This window comes from Symphalangus syndactylus, chromosome 3 (genome assembly GCF_028878055.3).
Source record: "Symphalangus syndactylus isolate Jambi chromosome 3, NHGRI_mSymSyn1-v2.1_pri, whole genome shotgun sequence".
Lineage (NCBI taxonomy): Eukaryota > Metazoa > Chordata > Mammalia > Primates > Hylobatidae > Symphalangus > Symphalangus syndactylus.
Genome location: NC_072425.2, coordinates 13644942 through 13666620, shown reverse-complemented (window position 1 = coordinate 13666620; position 21679 = coordinate 13644942). Strand labels below are relative to the sequence as shown.

Sequence of the window (21679 nt, the reverse complement as noted above, 5' to 3'; positions counted from 1 at the left end):
CCAGGGCGCAGGCGCAGGGGCCTCACGGCCACGCCCGTACTCAGCATGAGCTGGCCAATGGGGAGCGGCGGCCGGAAGAACGCGAGAATTCATTAGGTTCCGCGGCCTCCTCTGCCCAAGCTTGACGTCACCAAAGCGCGCCGGAAATGCGGGGTCAACTGCGCGCCGCTGGCGCTGAGGGAAGGAAGTTTGCTGTAGAGCGGCCTGGGTTCCGTGGGCAAGGCCGTGGGAGGCAGCGTTGGCTGCTTCGACACACTGAGGGCGGCGCGATGGGAGACGAGATGGATACCATGATTCCCGAGCGGGAGATGAAGGTCAGAGACTAACCGGGGCCTCCCTCCCTTCTTTAGTCCTGGCGTTGCCTTAGGCCCAGCTGAAAGGCGAAGCGCGGTGCCGGCTGTCCCTCCTCCTGCTTGAACAGTTTAACCGCGTTCACAGTTCTCACCAGCGCGTCTGCCGCGCCGCTGGCTTGATAGCCCCACCGAATTCAGGTTCCCAGTCCCATCCTGGTCTCGTGCACGGCTCTTGAGTTACCCTAGCTATTTCCTGTGGCGGTCACAATAGTGGCAATAACTACTGTTTATTGAGCGTTGACTGTGTGCCAGGCACTGTGGTAGTCATCGCGGCAGCGTTACGAAGTAGTCGTTAACGTAGAGGAGTAAGTCGAGGCTCGGAAAGTAATTTCCCTAAAGTCACGTTTGACAGGTGGGCTGAGAGTCAGCATCATGTAAGACCTTTGCTCTCCCAGTACTTCTGGAAGGTGATACGGGCTTGCCTAACGTAGAGTCAGGGAAGGTCATCCATCCTGCGGAAGCTTTAGTTGATTGGACTAGGAAGACTATTTTGACATCGGCATATCAGCCTAAAGTCAGGAACCTAAAGGGAGGGCCAATGGTCCCAGTGATAGCAACGTGGGAATCCCCCAGAGATAACTTCAGGATGGTGTGTTTAATAGTTCTTATATGGGTTGTGACAGAATGAGGGTACAGCAGACGGGCTACATCTGTTTTAAATAGTGAAAAGAAGTAAGTTGCGGGAAGATTTTAGGCATCTGTGTGAACAGTAAAGCACTAAAATGCATTTAGGGGATAGTAATACCATGTTTAGAGTAGTGTTTTTTTTTTTTTTTTTTTTTTTTTTTTGAGACAGAGTCTTGCTCTGTCACCCAAGCTGGAGTGCAGTGGCATGATCTCGGCTCCCTGCAACCTCCACCTCCCCGGCTCAAGCGATTCTCCTGCCTCAACCTCCCTAGGAGCTGGGATTACAGGCGCCTGCCACCACGCCCAACTAATTTTTTATATCGTTTGGTAGAGACTGGGTTTCACGATGTTGGCCAGGCTGGTCTCGAACTCCTGACCTAAAGTGATCCGCCCTCCTCTGGCTCCCAAAGTGCTGGGATTACAGGCATGAGCCACCGTGCCGTCCTAGAATAGTGATTATTTTTTGAGAATCATCACCTGTGGTGAGCCACCTAATGGGATTGTGTCATATTCCTCAGATATGCTGGGGTAGAAGAAAAAACGGTTTTATTAATAGAACCACAGACTTAGAAGATGATAATCTTGCACTCCCTTTGGCAGCACATATAAAATTGGGATCATGCAGAGAAGACTATTATGGCCCCTTTACATGGATGACACACAAATTCGTGAAGTCTTCCATATCAGAAAAAAATGAGGGCTGAGCGTGGTGGCTCATGCCTGTGAGCTTGCACTTTGGGAGGCTGAGGCGGATGGATCACTTGAGGTCCAGAGTTCGAGACTAGCCTGGCCCAACATAATGAAACCCTGTCTCTACTAAAAATACAAAAATTAGCTGGGCATGGTGGCGGGCGCCTGTAATCCCAGCTACTTGGGAGTCTGAAGCAGGAGAATCGCTTGAACCTGGGAGGCGGAGGTTGCAGTGAGCTGAGATCGCTCCACTGCACTCCAGCCTGGACGACAGAGTGAGACTCCGTCTCAAAAAAGAAAAAAAGACAACTGAGAAAGACCTTGGTCTCAGTAATATATATTTTTGTTGTACTGAAATTGGGTTTACTGAATATAACATGTTTTAATTTCTTTATTTATTGAATTGATCTTGTTTTGATTCTTCACAACAGGATTTTCAGTTTAGAGCGCTAAAGAAGGTGAGAATCTTTGACTCCCCTGAGGAATTGCCCAAGGAACGCTCGAGTCTGCTTGCTGTGTCCAACAAATATGGTCTGGTCTTTGCTGGTGGAGCCAGTGGCTTGCAGATTTTTCCTACTAAAAATCTTCTTATTCAAAATAAACCTGGAGATGATCCCAATAAAATAGGTAAGTTCCCTGGTTTATGTTGCAAAGTAGAGAGAGGAGTATGGTGGCATGCTCTTGGGTTTCCTTCCCAAGAAGTCATTCTAATACTGAAATGAACACTGCTGTCAGTTTGAAGGTTGACTCCCAAGAAGATTAATGGAAGCCTTTCTAGGTTTTCTCCTTGGTCCTTTGTATTTCTCCTTACATGAGTTGTTCCTCTCAGCTCAAGAGGGAAGAACTTAACCATTATGCCATACTTTTATTTTTGCTCAGTTGAACTTGGGCACTGGCTCTCTGGGGGAAGGGTTTTATTGGCATGGGTTTTAGTTGGCACAACGGTATGATCCAAACTATTGGCGATGTGTACTATTGAGAGCATTGTTGCAAAAATATTTTCAACAAGGGCAACAGCCACAGTTAGTTTCCCCAGATTGTATGAGGAAGAATTCCTGGGATACTTAATGCATCATCATATATCTTTAAGAAAGTTAAGATTTATCTGTATAACTGGGTATCGGGGTGTATGTGTGTTTATGTAGATGCAAAAATTTTTTCACGTTGAACTGGGTAGAGGTTGTGGCTTTATGCTTAGAACATACTGTTTTCTGCTTTGTATTTTTTTGTTTTCATAGTTGATAAGGTCCAAGGCTTGCTAGTTCCTATGAAATTCCCAGTCCATCACCTGGCCTTGAGCTGTGATAACCTCACTCTGTCTGTGTGCATGATGTCCGGTGAATATGGTTCCATTATTGCTTTTTTTGATGTTCGCACATTCTCAAATGAGGTAAGCTACTGTTACCGTGATGTCAACATGAGAATCCTAAGCAGATTTCCTTGTGTTGAATTATAACTTGGAAGCTTCGTAGGTTAACCCTTGAAGTCTCTCTGTAGATTAAAATATGGGTTTAAAAAAAAATCCTTAATTATAGAATCATAGATCTTTGAGACAGAAGGGAGGACTTCAAGAAATTCTTTCATAACGCCGTCTGCCCTAAGTTGTTATCAGGAGGCTTAGGTGACTTGCCCAAAGTCATAGATGAATAGATAATGTCAAAAGTTCCTACATTTTGGATGTTCTTCCATTCCAAGCAGTTTAAGAATGATAATAATAATAGCGAGTGTTTATACTGACTGTGTGTGTCAGACTCTGTACTAAGTGCTTTATATGCCTTGTCCCTCGTTCATGCCTACCACAGCCTTATGTAGTAGGTACTATTGTCTTCATTTTATAGGTAGAGAAACAGGCTCAGAGTTTAAGTAACTGTCCAAGGTCCCAACACTATTAAGAAGCAGAGCCAAGATTTTAATCTATTGTCTGCTATTTATTGGTTATTTTGCAATTGTGCATTCCCCTGCTGAGAGTCCCTGAAGCATGTTATAATAATTGATTGCCATTTTCAAAGTTGTGTTGAGATTGTCTATAGCAAATAGATTGATGCATAAAACTAAATCTTTTTTTATGGTTATGGAGAAAAATAAACTGATTTGAGATACCTTGTATATTCAGTAATTGAATTTAAATGTCTCTGCATTTAAATTCATGTCTCTGCATATTAAATGTCATTGAATATTAAATGTCTCTGCATTTACTTGTTAACTTATTTCACTTTTGCATATTTGTTTTAAAAGGCTAAACAGCAAAAACGCCCATTTGCCTATCATAAGCTTTTGAAAGATGCAGGAGGCATGGTGATTGATATGAAGTGGAACCCCACTGTCCCTTCCATGGTGGCAGTTTGTCTGGCTGATGGTAGTATTGCTGTCCTGCAAGTCACGGAAACAGTGAAAGTATGTGCAACTCTTCCTTCCACGGTAGCAGTAACCTCTGGTGAGTAATAAAGGCTTTCACACCGTAACATACAATCATGGTCATCTACTTAAGAATTGATTTCTAGAAGTGAAAGTGGATAGCTTTTTGTGTGTGTTTTTTTTTTTTTTTTTTTTTTTTTTTTTTTTTTTTTTTTTTTTTTTTTTTTTTTTTTTTTTTTGTGGCGAAGGAGGTTAAGGATGGAAGGTATTCTTTTTTTTTTTTTTTTGAGACAGTCTCACTGTTGCCCAGGCTGGAGTACAGTGGCATCATCTCAGCTCACTGCAACCTCCACCTCCTGGGTTCAAGCAACTCTCGTGCCTTGGCCACCCAAATAGCTGGGATTATAGACATGCGCCACCATGCCCAGCTAATTTTTGTAGAGACAAGGTTTCACCATGTTGGCCAGGCTGGTCTTGAACTCCTGACCTCAAGTGATCTGCCCTCCTCTACCCCGTATATGCTAGGATTACAGGCGTGAGGCACTGTGCCCGGCTGAGAGTATTCTTTGTACCCATAGTTAATGTCCTTGAAGCCAAACAGCATACATAATTTAACCTGAATGTACTTGGGGTTTCTGGAGAAATATTTTGGTACAGCTGGTTTAGAAGTGTTTTTTGAGAATAATTGTTTCTGGATCTGTAATGGTGGTACTCTGAAAGTCACTTATACCTTTGGGCGGAAAAGCATTTGAAATATTAAATGGGAGCAGGAGAATGATTTCTTTCTTTCTTTTTTTTTTTTTTTTTGAGACAGAGTCTTGCTCTGTCACCCAGGCTGGAGTGCAGTGGCGCAATCTCAGCTCACTGCAACCTCCACCTCCTGGGTTCAAGCAATTCTCTTGCCTCAGACTGCAGAGTAGCTGGGATTACAGGTGCCCGCCACCACGCCCAGCTAATTTTTGTATGTTTTAGTAGAGACGGGGTTTCACCATGTTGGCCAGGCTGGTCTCGAACTTCTGACCTCAAGTGATCCATCCATCTCATCCTCCCAAAGTGTTGGGATTACAGGCATGAGCCACCATGCCCGGTCAGTGATTTCTTGGTATTTGGAAACCTTCTCTGTTCTCCTTGTCTTATCCAAAGACTGCAGAGCTTTCTGTATTTTGCAGCTTTCTGGGCAGTAATCTATTGAAAAAGCATTTTTAGCTTTCAATTCAATAGCCCAGTGATAAATCAGTTGGTTTATATCGTTAAAATGATTTTACTTTTTTCCACTTTGTCTGATAGAGATGATCCTACAATCTTCCATGGACTGGCAGAGGAATGAGAATTGATAATTAGCTGTGTGTGATAGATCTCATTGGTTTGCTCCATTTTCTTGTTTTCATTTGGTAATATTGTCTTTGCTCAGTGTGCTGGAGCCCCAAAGGAAAGCAGCTGGCAGTGGGAAAACAGAATGGAACTGTGGTCCAGTATCTTCCTGTAAGTTCTTATCTTGAACTTCAAATTTTTCTTAAGTTGCCCACTTTTTGGGGGGTGGTTTGGGAGTATCTTTCTTGTTTTTCCTATTAAAAAGTAATTTATGGCCGGGCGCAGTGGCTCACGCTTGTAATCCCAGCACTTTGGGAGGCCGAGGCGGGTGGATCACAAGGTCAGGAGATCGAGACCACGGTGAAACCCCGTCTCTACTAAAAATACAAAAAATTAGCCGGGCGTGGTGGCGGGCGCCTGTAGTCCCAGCTCCTCGGAGAGGCTGAGGCAGGAGAATGGCATGAACCCGGGAGGCGGAGCTTGCAGTGAGCCGAGATTGAGCCACTGCACTCCAGCCTGGGTGAAAAAGCGAGACTCCATCTCAAAAAAAAAAAAAAAAGTAATTTATACTCATTGTAACACATCCATCAGTGAATGAAGAGTGGAACTCTTCCCTTTCCCATAATCCTTCTTCCAGAGGCACCCACTATGTTGTGTTGAGTAGGTAGCCTTCCATACTTTTCTGGATGTTATACAAATAGTCTATGTGTAGCTGCATTTTTTTGTTGTGTTTTTTTATGTAAAATGTGATCATATGCTATGCACTGTTCCCCACCTTTTTCAGTCCATTCCATAAAAACAGAGCTTAAGGGAAAAGAGTTAGTGAAAAAGCTATGATGATAATGCAGAATCACTCTGGGTTAAAGCACAGTATTTGTCTTTTAACTGAGTCCGTCTTTAAAGGTCCGTTTCTCTGACTATGGGCACCAAAGAAAATGGATACTCTTGTTGTTGCATGTGCACTCTGTCATCCTCCCTGTGAATTTCTTGAAATAATGTTCACAAATATCCTTCAATATCAATTGAGTTGCAAGGAACCCACATATGTCTGTTGAGCCTGGACACGAAGGAGGGATTCACAGGTGGTGCTAAGGCCTTTGTTGTGCCTTCTTCCTCAAGACTGTTCTCTGGCGAGGAGGGGAGCAGAGTGGTGAATGTAGGTGGTATAAGTTTAAGGTTAAGGTTATGTTTCTTATTTGTTATTACCAAAAGTTACATGAAATTTGGTACATAATCTTTTAGGTTACTAACCTGTGAAAAGATAATGCAATTTATTTAATTTTCTTGCTTTGCTGTTTGCCTTAAATTTTTTTTTTTTTTTTTTTTTTGAGAGACGGTCTTGCTCTGTTGCCCAGGCTGGGATGCAATGGTGTGATAACGTAATGGTTCAATGCAGCCTCAGCCTCCTGGGCTCAGGTGATCCTTCCGCTTCAGCCTCCCAGGTAGCTGGGACTACAGGCGCTTGCCACCATGCACAGCTAATTTTTGTATTTTTTGTAGAGACAGGCTTTTGCCATGTTGCCCAGGCTGGTCTCAAACTCCTGGGCTCAAGCAATGTGCCCACCTTGGCCTTCCAAAGTGCTGGGATTACAGACATGAGCCACCTCGCCCAGCTTTATTCCACTATTGATGATTGTCTGCATCTGTGCTAGTGGCGTTGCTGCTGCAAATGGTGTTGCATTGACTACTCTCATTACCTATATCTGAACATGTTCATGCGTTTCTTTTCTGTTTTTTTGGAGACCAAGTTTTGCTCTTGTCGCCCAGGCTGGAGTGCAATGGCGTGATCTCAGCTCACTGCAACCTATGCCTCCTGATTCAAGCAGTTCTCCTGCCTCAGCCTCCCGAGTAGCTGGGATTACAGGCGCCCGCCACCAAACCCAGCTATGTATTTTTAGTAGAGACGGGGTTTCGCCATGTTGGCCAGGCTAGTCTCGAACTCCTGACCTCAGGTGATCCACCTGCCTCGGCCTCCCAAAGTGTTGGGATTACAGGCATGCGTCACCACACCCAGCCACATTCATGCATTTCTGTAGAATGAAGTCCTGGAAGTAGATAGCCCTATTCTGTTTCTTCAATCTCTCCTGGCCAAGGAGATGGAACAGGTGGCATCTAAGGAGTAGATTAGATTTGACAGTTTGATTGGTTTAGGGATTATTTCATTTAATACTTTATTTTCTGCTCCAAATCTCTTTCAGACTTTGCAGGAAAAAAAAGTCATTCCTTGTCCTCCGTTTTATGAGTCAGATCATCCTGTCAGAGGTAACAACTGCTTTTCTTATTGGGCTGACCTCTAACGACATGTTATGTATATTACGGAAATTCAAAATCATGTAATGTACCTGCTCAGTGAGGTATTGGTGTTTGCTTTATGAATAATGTCACTATTTCAAACAGCTAATTAAGTCAGTGTAAATTACGGCCCTCTGGGTGACATCTGTGTTTCATGATAAATGACGAAATGGATCCCGACTTTTTATTACAATTCTTCATGATTTGCCCTGATTATAATCCGGCAGAAAAATTACCATTTGGGGATGAGTTTGGACTTCTTGGGTCATTGTACCTGTGCATTATATTTAGTCAATGAAATCTGGGCCTCTCATTTTTTTTTTTATCCATGGTGGCTATTCCAAACATAAGCTGCTTTTTCTTGTATCTAGTTGCTGTCATTTTTATGACCTACTGATTAAGATGTGTCTTTCAGTTCTGGATGTGCTGTGGATCGGTACCTACGTCTTCACAATAGTGTATGCTGCTGCAGATGGGACTCTGGAAACGTCTCCAGATGTGGTGATGGCTCTGCTACCGGTATGCATGTGAAAGAAATTTCATTGTTTGAGAATTAGAGAAGTCTTCTAATAAAGCTGGAGGCTTTGATTTCAAGGTTTTTCGTGTGTGTGTGTTTTTTTTTTTTGAAACAAGCTCTCACTGTTGCCCAGGCTAGAGTGCAGTGATGCGATCTCGCCTCACTGAAGCCTGGACCTCTTGGACTCAAGTGGTCCTCCCACCTTAGGCTTCTGAGTAGCTGGTACTACAGGTGCACACCACTATGCCTGGCTAATTTTTTTTTTTTTTTGGTAAAGATGGGGTTTCGCCATGTTGCCCAAGCTGGTCTTGAACTCCTGAGCTCAAGTGAGCCACCCACCTAGGCCTCCCAAAGTGCTGGGATTACAGGTGTGCGTCACCACACCTGGCCTGATTTCAGGTTCTTTTACTTACTGACAGTGATTATGCAACTTTAGGTATAAGGTTTCCATGCTGCACCGTGGGCCTGGGGTCTAAAATTGGAGTGTCCACAGCATGTTCTACTGTTTTGTTCTGAGGTTAAAAAAAAAAAATGATTTTGCTTAAGCTATAAACTATGAATCTTGGTTAACTCGATAAAGAAATTTTAGAAAAGCAAGACAGTATCTTGATTTTTAAAATTACTTCATTTGCTCTCGAATATTTAATGCCAACAGTGTGCTAGGCACTGCTTTAAAGCTGAGTATATAGCAGTGATCAAGGTGATGGGCTTGCTTTTATGGTTTTAAATTTGTTGTTGTTGTTAATTTTTATTTATTTTTTAGAGACAGAATCTCACTCTGTTGCCCAGGCTGGAGTGTAGTGGTGCGATCACAGCTCACTACAGCCTCAAATTCTTGGGCTTAAGCCATCCTCCTGCCTCAGCCTCCTAAGTAATTGGGACCACAGGCATGCACCAACACACCCAGCTGTTTTTAAATTTTTCGTAGAGGTAGGGTCTTGCTTTGTTTCCCACGCTGGTCTCGAACTCCTGGCTTTAAGCAGTTCTCCTGCCTCATCTCTCAAAGCTCTAGGATTACAGGTCTGAGCCACCACACCTGGCTGGTCTTACATTTTAATGGGATAGTCAATACTAAATGTGAGATCAAGGACTGATAAGAGTGATGGAGAAAATAAAGCCATGTTAGGGATAGATAACTGGTATGTGTTTGAGATTGGGTGTCAAGGGAGGCCAATTTGATACTTGAAAAAGATGTTTTTAACTCTTTTGGGTTTCTAATAAGGTTGAATTTTTAAAATATGTTTATCTAGATGCCTTGTTTTAAGATTAGTTAGAGGTTTTTTCTATTCTGGGGGATAATATTAACACTAGTATTTATTAACTGCTACTTATGTTTCATGTACTGGGCTGGAAGTTTTATATGTATCATTTCATTTTACACTTACAGTAGCCTCTGAAGTAGGCTTAGTAGGTCTAGTATACACATGAGAACACTAAGTATAAGGAAGGTTGGAAAATCTGCATGTCTCATGGGCAGAAAGTGGCAGAACAGAGTTTAAATGCATTTTGGTTGATGGCCAATGTTTGTACTCCTTGTACTAAGTGCTGCCTTTATACCGTGTCCGTATATCTGGACTTTGAGTGAATATACTCATATAACTTTAAATGATGTATCATTTGAGATTCTTTTACTGTAGGATCCGAGAAAAATTGCACGTGAGAATTTTTTTTCTTGCTTTGTTCATTGTAGAAAAAAGAAGAAAAGCACCCTGAGATATTTGTGAACTTTATGGAGCCCTGTTATGGCAGCTGCACGGAGAGACAGCATCATTACTACCTCAGTTACATTGAGGAATGGTGAGCAGAGAGTCTGGACAGGGCATTCCTCCTCTCAGTGGAAGATCACACCTGAGTCACTTTGTCCCATGTTGAAATCTTTTCTGATTGATTGATGGATTGGCAGGGTCTCACTCCGTTACCCGGGCTGGAGTGCAGTGGCACGATTGTAGCTCACAGAAGCCTGGATCTCCCAGGCTCAAGTGATCCTTCCACCTCAGCCTCCCAGATGGGACTACAAGCACATGCCACCACACCTAGCTTATTTTTAAAGTTTTTTTTTTTTTTTTTTTTGGAGAGATGGGATCTTGCTATGTTGCTCAGGCTGGCTTCCCAAAGTACTGAGATTACAGGTGTGAGCTACTGCACCCAGCCTGAAATCTTTTCTATTACAGAGGAAAATGGAGGCTGAGATGCCTTGAACATATTTTCAGCTGATTCTTGATAATGTCTTTCTGACTATTATTTCTGTTTCCCCAATCTTGAGTTATTTATCTTAAATACATACTAATCTCAAAAATCTAATTTTTTCAATAACCCCTAGTGATGACTTATGAAAATATTGATATTCAAGGAATATATTAAAAGTTTCTTGAGAGCAGAGTTGCCCTTTGGAATGGAGATTACTCAAAGCAAAGCTTGCATCCCTCTAGCTACATTATTCTGCCTTTGGATGGCATATTGATTGTGGACTCTGACTTGATTCTGTTGTGTCTTTGTCTTCATGTAGGTAGGCACTGAGCTGATTCTACAGGGCTTTGTCACAGAAACTAAAAAGTTCAGCTTTACATCTAGAATCTTCCCACCTTTGTTCAACCAGATAGAAAACCTTACTCTCTACTTGACATGTGGAGGCAGCCCTCACAGGTGTTACCTGCAGACCCAAGTTAGCTTAGAACTATTGCTGTATTTGAACGTAATGGTCTCTGGTTTTATTCTTTAAGGGATTTAGTGCTGGCAGCATCTGCGGCTTCAACAGAAGTTAGTATCCTTGCTCGACAAAGTGATCAGGTAAATCTCTTTTTGTCACTTTTGTGGTGCTTTCTTTTTTTAATTATTATTTTGAGACAGTCTAGCTCTGTTGTCCAGGCTGGAGTGCAGTGGTGCAATTTCAGCTTACTGCAACCTCTGCCTTCCAAGTTCAAGCAATTTTGTGCCTCAGCCTCCCAAGTAGCTGGGACTGTTGGCGCGGGCCACCACGCCTGGCTGATTTTTATATTTTTGGTAGTGACTGGCTTTCGCCATGTTGGCCAGGCTGGTCACAAACTCCTGATGGTACTTTTCTGAAAAAGATTTTGGAGGGAATTAACTATATGTGGTTAAGGTGTGCATGATCTCACATCTGTTTTATCAAGTTTCTGCGTGACAGCAAAGCTTCAGTGACAGAGTGCCTTGGCCAAATGGCTTGGCTATTGCATGGAGAAACACGGGTGTCAGACTTAGCACTTTCTTCGCTTCTGTTCTTTTAGGATCCATCCCCTGTCTGTGGAAACATACTATGCAGTTAACCTCCAACTGGAGTATGCCCGATGCGTAGGAGGCTTTTTCTGCCTTGTCCTGTTTTGTCATCTTTGTTTTCTTCCTGTTGCTTGAACCTACTCCTTCTATACAATTTAACGATAATCCATCCTCAATTATGAAAGAAAAACATGCAGATGACACTAAATTGTGATTCACCAGAAATACTTTGTTTGACTTTGAAAAACTGTCAGAAAGAGCAAAGCACCTTTGCATGTAAGGACCTTCTTTCACATTGTCTTTCCTGCAGGGACACGGTGGGCCCAGGTAGTGGTGGTGCGCTGTCCACTTGTAGATTTTGCAGAATGACTATAGAGAGGGCACAACAAAAGAAGGGAAACTTCTTTTTAAAACTGCCTTGAACTTAAAAATCTTTAGTGCACCCTTGTAAATAAGAAGCAAGTGCTTCTCCTCCCCACATGGATACTTTGTGCTCCACCCATAGATAGGTACTTTGTGCCTCTTCAACCATTGGCATTTATCTGTCACTCTCTGGGTGGCCAGGTGACCCATTAGGAGGGGCATGGCTCTCATTGTCTAGGGGTGGCTGCTTTTGGATGAGGCCAGAGTTCAGCCATCTGATTTGCTGCTCTAGAACTATCTTAGATTGACCTCAGTAATAAGTTCTTATTAGCACAAGTATTTCATATGTTCACACATTAAAAATACAATTTTATTTTTACTTTCTATCAAAATAATTTGTGTTCATGTTTTTAAAAAGTAAATAGTAGAGAAGGGCTTATAAGTGAAAAGAATCACCCCTGCCCTACCTGTTTGCTTTCTAGAGGGGACCGTTTTTAATTTGTAAACATTTTCTTATAATGCTGCCGCCTTATCCCTAAAGAAAAATCTGCTTTATAACTAGTAATTGGTTATTAGTTTTAGACCTTACTGACTGTATGACAAATGATGATCTGGCCCCCAGTCCCCTCCTTCCTCTCAAGAGTTATAGCATTGTTTGAATTTCTTATCTTGGTGAACGTTTGTAACTTTAATTGGTGTTTTTTACCCTCGTTTCTGGTGGTATCTTTTTTTTTTTTTTTTTTTTTTTTTTTGAGGCCAAGTCTCACTTTGTCACCCAGTGCAGTGGTGCCATCTTGGCTCACTGCAACCTCCGCCTTCCTGGTTCAAGCGATTCTCATGCCTCAGCCTCCCAAGTAGCTGGGACTATAGGCATGCACCAACACGCCTGGCTAATTTTTGTATTTTTTAGTAGAGATGGGGTTTTGCCTCGTTGGCCAGGCTGGTCTCAAACTCCTGACCTCAAGTGATCCGCCCACCTCGGCTTCCCAAAGTGCTGGGATTACAGGCGTGAGCCATGGCTCCCGGCCTGGTGGCAACTCTTGATCTTCCACTTTGTGAGAGGAATGTCTTAGCACTCCCACCCTTTCCCTTAGTAGCCTTCCAGTTGTTATCTGTGTCTTCTCTTTTATAAAATTACATTCTGTCCTACAATGATTAAGTCGTCCTTATCTTGTCTGTAGATTGTTTTTAAAAGTTGAGATTGTTTTTGTTTAATATGAATGTGTCTGTTACCTGCTCCGTAGCTAAGTCACACAGTGTGATTTCATTCCCTCTCCTGAACTGCCTGCCTGCTTGCTTTCTTGCTTGCTTTCTCTCTCTCGCTCTCTCTCTCTCTCTTTTCTTCTTCCTTCCTTCCTTCTCCTTCCTTTTCCTTCCTTTCCCTCCGCTCCCCTCCCCTCCCCTCCCCGTAACCCAGGCCAGAGTGCAGTGGTATGATCTCGGCTCACTGCAACCTCTGCTTTCCGGGTTCAAGTGATTATCCTGCCTCAGCCTCCCAAGTAGCTGGGACCACAGTTGCGCACCAACACGCCCAGCTAATTTTGTATTTCTAGTAGAGACGGGATTTCACCATGTTGACCAGGCTGGTTTCAAACTCCTGACCCCAGGTGATCCACCTGCCTCAGCCTCCCAAAGTGCTGGGATTACAGGCATGAACCACTACATCCAGCCTGTTTTTCTTTGTTGGTCGTTAAGGCATGAACCACTACATCCAGCCTGTTTTTCTTTGTTGGTCGTTAAGGCATGAACCACTACATCCAGCCTGTTTTTCTTTGTTGGTCGTTAAGCACTATTCACCTGTGATTCATGCTTCCCAGTCTGGTCAACACTGAAAGTTAGGCAAAATGTTAGTGATTTTAAAAACCAAGAGTCATTTGTTGGAAGGAACAGAGCCTATCCAAGCACACTTAAGCAAAAAGGGAGTTTTCTAGAAAGACCTAGTAGTTTCTCAAGGAATCTAGGGACAGGAAAGCTGACCAGTCTGAGGAACTGGTACCAAGAACTGGGAAGAAGAACTAAGGTTATCTCTGTCTCTATAGATGAGTGAGCACAGGGCATCTGAGCACAGGCCAGCCTTATATGCGTCTCTGTGAAAGACTGCAGTAGAGATCAGCTGGAGTTCCTGGTCCCAATCCAAAATGTCTAGGAGCAGGTATTGACTGGCTTAGTGCTGCTGTTGGATTTGTCCCTCATGGTCAGCAGTCTCCCTAGTTGTCATGGAAGATACCTCAGAAAATGTTCATGATAGTGGTTATTTATTCACAAGGCAGAGGCTTGATACACCAGGAACAGATAGAGAGGGGGTTGGTTTGGAAAATTAACTTCTCATTTGCTGGGGTACTTCTGGCTTTTAGGCCATCTTCTCAGATTTCAGAGCCTCCTAGTCAACGCATAAGTCTAAACCAAGTGAGGCATCTCTGTTCTCTCCTATTTGAACAATGTTAGGAGGAACCAATGCAAAGCTCTAACCAACATGGCTCTTTCTTCTTTTCTTTTCTTTTCTTTTTTTTTTTTTAGATTAATTGGGAATCTTGGCTGCTGGAAGATTCTAGTCGAGCTGAATTGCCTGTGACAGACAAGAGTGATGACTCCTTGCCCATGGGAGTTGCCGTAGACTATACGAACCAAGTGGAAATCACTGTCAGTAAGTGTAGCCTGGTAGTTAGTGCAGAAATAGTCTTCTTTCTAGTTAGGGTTAATACTGAAACACCAGTTACATGTTACTGACAGAGTCTACTCTGCTGGGCACTTGTAGCTTCTGGCAGCACATTTCTCCCTGAAGAGTGATAATAGGCTGCATTGTAACAACACTGAACTGATTTGAATGGATATTCATTGATGAGACCAAGGCCAAACACCGTATGTATGTGTGGGTGCATGTTTGCACACTTGCACATGTCTGGGTGTACTTTAGAATCTGGATTTTGTGGCTTGGTTTCTTTGTCCAATCCAATTCCCTGGTGACCTCCCAAAGAAGCAATACCCGAATCTGGTACTGCACACCAGTACTTGGTTTGAAGGCAAGGATTAGAAAATAGAGACCTCAGGCCCATGGCTTCCAAATAGGGCCTGGATATGTGTTTTGAATAGATCTTCCCTGCAGTAGCTTGGCTATGCTGTAGTCATTGAAATGTAAAAGTGCCACAAAAGAAACAGTCTTTGCCATCTGGTACTTAAGTTTAGAAAGGTGTCCCCGTCAGGCACCATTAAGTTGCTTGTTCCTTCCCTGGTTAGGCAGGAGTATTTATTCTGATCAGCTCATTTGCTCTGATTCTCTTGAAGCCTTAATTGATAAAATACATACTTGTAATTCAACTGTGAATGAGGATAAAGTAGTTTGACTCATCTTTCTGTGTCCTACTGTCCATTCGAAAGAGTCTAGTTTCATTTTCCTACTAACCTAAGTACTTCTTAGATACTCTTGTCTTGGTCAGGGGAATGCCAAGCCTACCTCCTGAACACTGAGACACTCATAAAAACGGAGGGACTTTTGGGAGAGTCAGAGCTACTGCGGGACTGATGGAGCTTCTAGGCAGGGCCCAGCAGGGTGGTGGCTATCTGATAGCGGCAGGAGCTCTCTGTAAATAGCTGGTGCACGAAAGGCTGTTGAGATATAAAATCAGAACAAACTAACTTGAGCTGCTATTCAGATGAGTCCCTTAAACCCTCTTCCTGTTGAGGGCAGTCTTTGCCTTCCGGGCTCAGGCCCTTAAATTGACTTGGTTCTTTTATTGCTTTTGTTTTCTTTTTTAACAGGTGATGAAAAGACTCTTCCTCCTGCTCCAGTTCTCATGTTACTTTCAACAGATGGTGTGCTTTGTCCATTTTATATGATTAATCAAAATCCTGGGGTTAAGTCTCTCATCAAAACACCGGAACGACTTTCACTAGAAGGAGAGCGACAGCCTAAGTCACCAGGTATGTGCCTCTGCCTGCTTTATCAGTAAGGGAATACCATGGGCTTGCACAAGAGTATTTCCAAGAATTAACATGGTGTGAAGACACATAGTGATTATCTTTACCAGCCCGGTCTGTCTTAGGAAGACACACACTAATCTTTTTTTTGAACATGCATGCACATATTTGCCTTCCCCTACCCTCGAGCTTTATTCTGCAGCCATTACTTTACTTTGGAGATGAAGGAAGGTCAACCAGATGATTTGCATCCAGTCATTCACCAACAGTTTTCTAAGACCCTATATTATGTGATGTGCATCCAAAAGACATTGTGCTTAATCATGGGGGTTGGTTAAAGAAGTGATTGTATAGTCTCACAGTGAAATGCCTGTACCAATTATAAATGTTACATTGATTGATAGGGAAGAGTGAGTGGAATACATCACACACAAAAAAAACCACTATTCTGTGTGATCCTTTTTGTATGAGAAAAAAACATATACATAGAAAAAAAAACTTGGAGATGGATTTAAAATCTAAATGGTGGTTATTTCTGGGTGATAGGAACATGGAGATTTTTGTTGTTTATATTTTCTTGAGGTTTTTTTTCTCCTTTTTGAAACATTTCTTAAGTAATAGATGTTTATTGGAGGAAAATGAGAGTGTACAAAACAATGGTCACAGTCAACATTTTGGTACCTATCCTCCGTGAAAATGAATGCACACATATAAATACTAGTCTGTATTTAAACAATTTTTACAGTGACATTTGTATCACTTGTGAAAAGAAACTTTTTTTTTTTTTTTTTTTGTGGAGACAGGGTCTTACTCTATTGCCTAGGTTGGAGTGCAGTGGCATGATCACAGCTCATGTTTTCTTTATGTGAATTAGGTTCCCTGTTTATTAGTCCTGAAATTTTAAAATCTCAATTTGTATGAGCTTTTTAAAAAATAGAAAACATCTTACTTGTCATTTGCTGTGGATCTTTTTTTAGTTCATTACCATTTAGTTATTATACCTGAGTAGCTATTTTTTACACAAATCTTAACCTTCTCCCTTTGTGATTATTTTTTTTTTGGTCACTTCTAAATTTATCAAGGTGTTAGACTCTGAGACCTAACATCTATCAATTTGCCTCCTTTGTTTTGAGATACCTGTATTTATGTGACTTTCTATGTGTCTTAATCTCCCAGGCTCAGGCAATCCCACCTAAGCCTCCCCAGTAGCTGGAACTACAAGCATGCGCCACCATATGCAGCTATTTTTTAAATGTTTTATAGAGATAGGGTCTTACTGTGTTGCTCAGGCTGGTCTCAAACACCTGGGCTCAAGTGATCCTCCTGCCTCGGCCTCCCAAAGTGCGGGGATTATAGGCATGATACACTGTGTATGACCAGAAAATATAAAACTTTTAAAAAGAGCATTGTTTCATATATTGGAATTTGACTAATATTTCTCTTTTTGAATTCTGTGAGTATATAACTGATACAATTTTTTTCTTCTATTAAGAGCAGTGTCTTTTTTTTTTTTTTTGAGACGGAGTCTTGCTCTGTCGCCCAGGCTAGAGTGCAGTGGCACGATCTCGGCTCCCTGCAAGCTCCACCTGCAAGCTCCGCCTCCCAGGTTCATGCCATTCTCCTGCCTCAGCCTCCCGAGCAGCTGGGACTGCAGGCGCCCGCCACCACACCCGGCTAATTTTTTGTATTTTTAGTAGAGACGGGGTTTCACCGTGTTAGCCAGGTTGGTCTTGATCTCCTGACCTTGTGATCCGCCTGCCTCGGCCTCCCAAAGTGCTGGGATTACAGGCTTGAGCCACCGTGCCCAGCCTTATGACCAGTTTCTTATCTAAGCAAAAATGTATGACCAGTTGGTTTGGATAAGGTTAGCAATAACTTAGGGGTATATTCTGTCACTGCATCCCAGTGCACAGTGAGTTGTATATCACAAATAGAGCCATTCAGATACTTGGGCCCTAACAACTGGCAGCACTACCTCAAGTAATATACCAGATGGCTTGAAGAGTGTTGTATCAAGGTAGTCCATTATTCATAGTGTGTGTACTCTTTGTGTTGGTTTTTTTTCCTCCTTACTCAGCCATGAATAAGGGTACCATGAACTACTATACCCAGCTGCCTGGTGTGTCTGTAATAAGCAGAGCAGCCTGTGAGATTAGGAGCCTCTGGGACGAGGTTTGTTTCTGAGCCTTTGCTACTAGCCCATTCAATGCTGGAGCACAATCAGAGGCCAGTTTTACCGTTAGCCTTTCCTAGAGAAACTCCCCTCTTCCTTCACAGTTGGTCCAGAGGTTATAGTTGTGTTCAGAGAGAGCCCCTGCGGGGAGAAAGTCCGTCCCATCAGCTAAGTCTAGCTAAAGCCCACTTCGTGGGTTCAGAAGACATTAATGGTTCCACCTGTTTCTACACTGCAGTTCTGAGGATGCTGTATTGATCAGAAGTAGTAGTAGCGTGATGGTTTTCCAATAATCAGTTCTGTTTTCAGTGGAAAAAATGCTTTTGATTTATTTAGGGTCTGGTATATATTTTTGATATCAGTTTACCTAATATGCATGAAAATGTTAAACATCTATGTATGTCTTTACAGAAGTTAGTTGTAGCTGGTTCCGTATCTGTTGTATAAAGAAGTATTAACAGAATAGGTTTGCTTGCATTATTATACTCTCATCAATGTGACAGTTTACTTGGATTTTTGTTTTCAGAAAGTGGTATTTTCATACTTGTATCCTAAGTATTACATTGCATTAGACAAAGTGTCTTCCATGAAGATAAACTGCCATCTTAGCTAACTTGGAACAACCAAGTCCTATTAATATAAATAGAAAATATTGACACAAAGAATTCCTTTCTTATTTAGTTGGTTATTTAATTTAAAGATTACTATTTTTACCTTATGGAAAGTTTGGAAAATAGAAAAAAAAATTATTCATTTTTGAGACGGGTCTCACTCTGTTGCACAGGCTGGAGTGTAGTGGCAGGATCTTGGCTCGCTGCAGCCTCTGCCTCCCAAGTCCAAGCGATCCTCCCACCTCAGCCTCCTGAGTAGCTGGGACTACAGGCACAAGCCATCACACCTGGCTGATTTTTGTATTTTTTTGTAGCAACAGGGTCTCACTTTGTTCCCCAGGCTGGTCTCAAACTCCTGGACTCAAAGGGTCCTCCTGCTTTGTCCTCCCAAAGCTCTGGGATTACAGGCATTAGCCACTGCGCCCAGCCTTCCATTGACTTTTTTTTTTCTTTTTAACCATTTGGATTGCATTAAATATCTTTTTCATTTTTTGCATTATATTTGTAAGCTTTATTCTTAGAAGAGGAATTACTGGGTCTGTTTTTTATGTTTTTTTATACAATGCCAAAATGTTTTCTTAAAAAAAATACTAGTTACCTACCAGTGATAAAAAGTTTCAGGTTTGTTTTACCTATCCAAACATAAGGGGTTATACATATTTCAATTCTTATAATTTAGAGGACAAATTAAAAATGTACCTTGTTTATATTTCTTTGATTAGAGAGATTGAATGTGTTTTCTTTATGTGAATTAGTTTCCCTGTTTATTAGTCCTGAAATTTTAAAATCTCAATTTGTATGAGCTTTTTAAAAAATAGAAAACATCTTATTTGTCATTTGCTATGGATCTTTTTTTAGTTCATTACCGTTTAGTTATTATACCTGAGTAGCTATTTTTTACACAAATCTTAACCTTCTCCCTTTGTGATTTTTTTTTTTTGGTCACTTCTAAATTTATCAAGGTGTTAGACTCTGAGACCTAACATCTATCAATTTGCCTCCTTTGTTTTGAGATACCTGTATTTATGTGACTTTCTATGTGTATTTATCTGGAATTACTTTTAGTGAAATAAGGTGGAGGTCTGAATTAAAACTTTTTCCCAGTTGTTAATGAAATGTTGCAGTGACTGAACTGTTCTGTGTGCCATAGTAGCACTGAGAAGTCCATGAAGTCCAATTATTCTAATGTCTTTCCTTAGTTTTCCTTCAGTTTCATTTATCTCATGACACCTGAAAACTCCAACATTAACTGTGTTCCATGTGTTCTTTTTGTTTCTTAAACTAGTAACATTTCTGGCTTTATTCTACCACAAATTCTTTTTCACTTGCTTTCTGTTATGTGAACCTCCACTGTTAACAGCGTTAACATTTTCCTTCCTTTTTTTGTCACTGCAGGAAGTACTCCCACTACCCCGACCTCCTCTCAAGCCCCGCAGAAACTGGATGCTTCTGCAGCTGCAGCCCCTGCCTCTCTGCCACCTTCATCACCTGCTGCTCCCATTGCCACTTTTTCTTTGCTTCCTGCTGGTGGAGCCCCCACTGTGTTCTCCTTTGGTTCTTCATCTTTGAAGTCATCTGCTACGGTCACTGGGGAGCCCCCTTCATATTCCAGTGGCTCCGACAGCTCCAAAGCAGCCCCGGGCCCTGGCCCATCAACCTTCTCTTTTGTTCCCCCTTCTAAAGCCTCCCTAGCCCCCACCCCTGCAGCGTCTCCCGTAGCTCCATCAGCTGCTTCATTCTCCTTTGGATCATCTGGTTTTAAGCCTACCCTGGAAAGCACACCAGTGCCAAGTGTGTCTGCTCCAAATATAGCAATGAAGCCCTCCTTCCCACCCTCAACCTCTGCTGTCAAAGTCAACCTTAGTGAAAAGTAAGTCACTTCTAAAGTTTGATTCTTCTGTGAGTTGGGTAGAAATATTGGATGTTATTTACTAAAAGTAGAGTCACTCTGAGAGGAGTTAACTGAGTAGAATTTTTTTACTCAGGGTAATATTTGCAAATGGCAAAAATTCAACCAACATAAAATACTGGCATTTCATCAGTGGGTAGAATCCAGAAGGGTCTCTTAGCTAGCATTTTATTTTTTTGGCTACAGAATTTATATTCAGGTATTTGTTTTGCTTGTTTACATTACAAATGTAGGAAATATTCCTTATTAAAAAAAGAAGCAATCCAGAATATGCATCCTGGAAGGGAAATGAATCCCTTGTAGTCTTTTTTCCTCCCTGTGTCTACCCTTAACTCTCTCTGAACTGCTGTCTACACAGCCACAAAGTCATCTCGTGACACCGTAAATCGTTAGGTGATTCTTCTGCTTGACAGTCCCTATGAAGCCCCATGGCTGCTCACTGCTAATTCTTAGGTTGGTATCCAGTTTCCTCCAGATCTGGGTCCTGCAGCTCACTCATTTCTTATTTATTTACTTCTTTATCTGCTTGTTCTTTTCTTCCCACTAGAATGTAAGCTTTTTGAGGGAAGCAGTCCCTTGTATCTTGTAACCCCTCCCAAGATAACCATGAGTTTCCAGGATTACCACGAGTTCCCAAGATAACCACCGAGTATAAGTACTACCAGCTTTTTCCCTGCTTGCCTGTACTATCTGTTGTTGCTGTGGTGGTGCTGCTGCCACCACAGTTACTGTTAATATTGAATTGGCACACATCCACTTCATGCTAAGGGTTGCATAGTGTTCCATTTTGTTGGCTGCACCACAGTTTATCTGACCAGTCATCTAATGCTGGATGTTTAGATTGTCTACAGACTTTTGCTCTTTAGGTGGAACCGACTTTACATTTCCTTTAGGCCATAAGTATCCCAAAGACAGTGACCTGCATTCCTCTTCCTTTTTCACTCCCCAGAGAAGGTGCTCACTCTCAAAATGAGTTCTCAGTAATTTCCTTGGTAAGAGAAAGTACTAACTCTCCTAAGCATAATTGCGTCCCACCTCCTGTTTAAAACTCAGCTGGAAACAATAGTATTTCATATCATGATAAACTTGGTATTTCATATTGTGATAAACTTAGTTTTGTCATCAAGTTAAGTACTTGATATTCCCCCTGAATAATTAATTCCTAAATAAGCAGACAATAAGATAAATGTTTCCTTGCAGCTTTCACCTTTTATAAGAAATAGCTAAACATTTTTGTTTCCTGAAGGCAAAAAGTATGTTATCTTTGTAAGTTAACATAAAAGATAATAAGTTATCTTTTGATGACATTGCTCATGCTAGTGTAAAAGA

General features: G+C 41.9%; 1 protein-coding gene and 1 non-coding gene across 12 annotated transcripts in view; both read left to right on the top strand.

Moving 5' to 3' along the window:
- The first annotated feature begins 129 nt into the window (after positions 1 to 129).
- The window catches only part of NUP214 (nucleoporin 214), a 109275-nt gene continuing 87725 nt past the window's right edge, over positions 130 to 21679 (top strand). For all 11 annotated transcript variants that reach the window (XM_063635755.1, XM_055270640.2, XM_063635753.1 and 8 more), the window contains exons 1-12: positions 130 to 314; positions 2102 to 2297; positions 2909 to 3060; positions 3906 to 4104; positions 5437 to 5507; positions 7535 to 7598; positions 8044 to 8147; positions 9836 to 9942; positions 10866 to 10932; positions 14260 to 14386; positions 15499 to 15660; positions 19837 to 20311. In XM_063635755.1, coding sequence (XP_063491825.1) covers positions 147 to 314; positions 2102 to 2297; positions 2909 to 3060; positions 3906 to 4104; positions 5437 to 5507; positions 7535 to 7598; positions 8044 to 8147; positions 9836 to 9942; positions 10866 to 10932; positions 14260 to 14386; positions 15499 to 15660; positions 19837 to 20311 — 1892 coding nt within the window. In that variant the 5' untranslated portion in view covers positions 130 to 146. The remainder of the gene's footprint in view (positions 315 to 2101; positions 2298 to 2908; positions 3061 to 3905; positions 4105 to 5436; positions 5508 to 7534; positions 7599 to 8043; positions 8148 to 9835; positions 9943 to 10865; positions 10933 to 14259; positions 14387 to 15498; positions 15661 to 19836; positions 20312 to 21679) is intronic.
- LOC129479941 (U6 spliceosomal RNA) lies at positions 1567 to 1668 on the top strand. Its single transcript, XR_008656864.1, has one exon. It is a non-coding gene; the product is annotated as a U6 spliceosomal RNA (small nuclear RNA).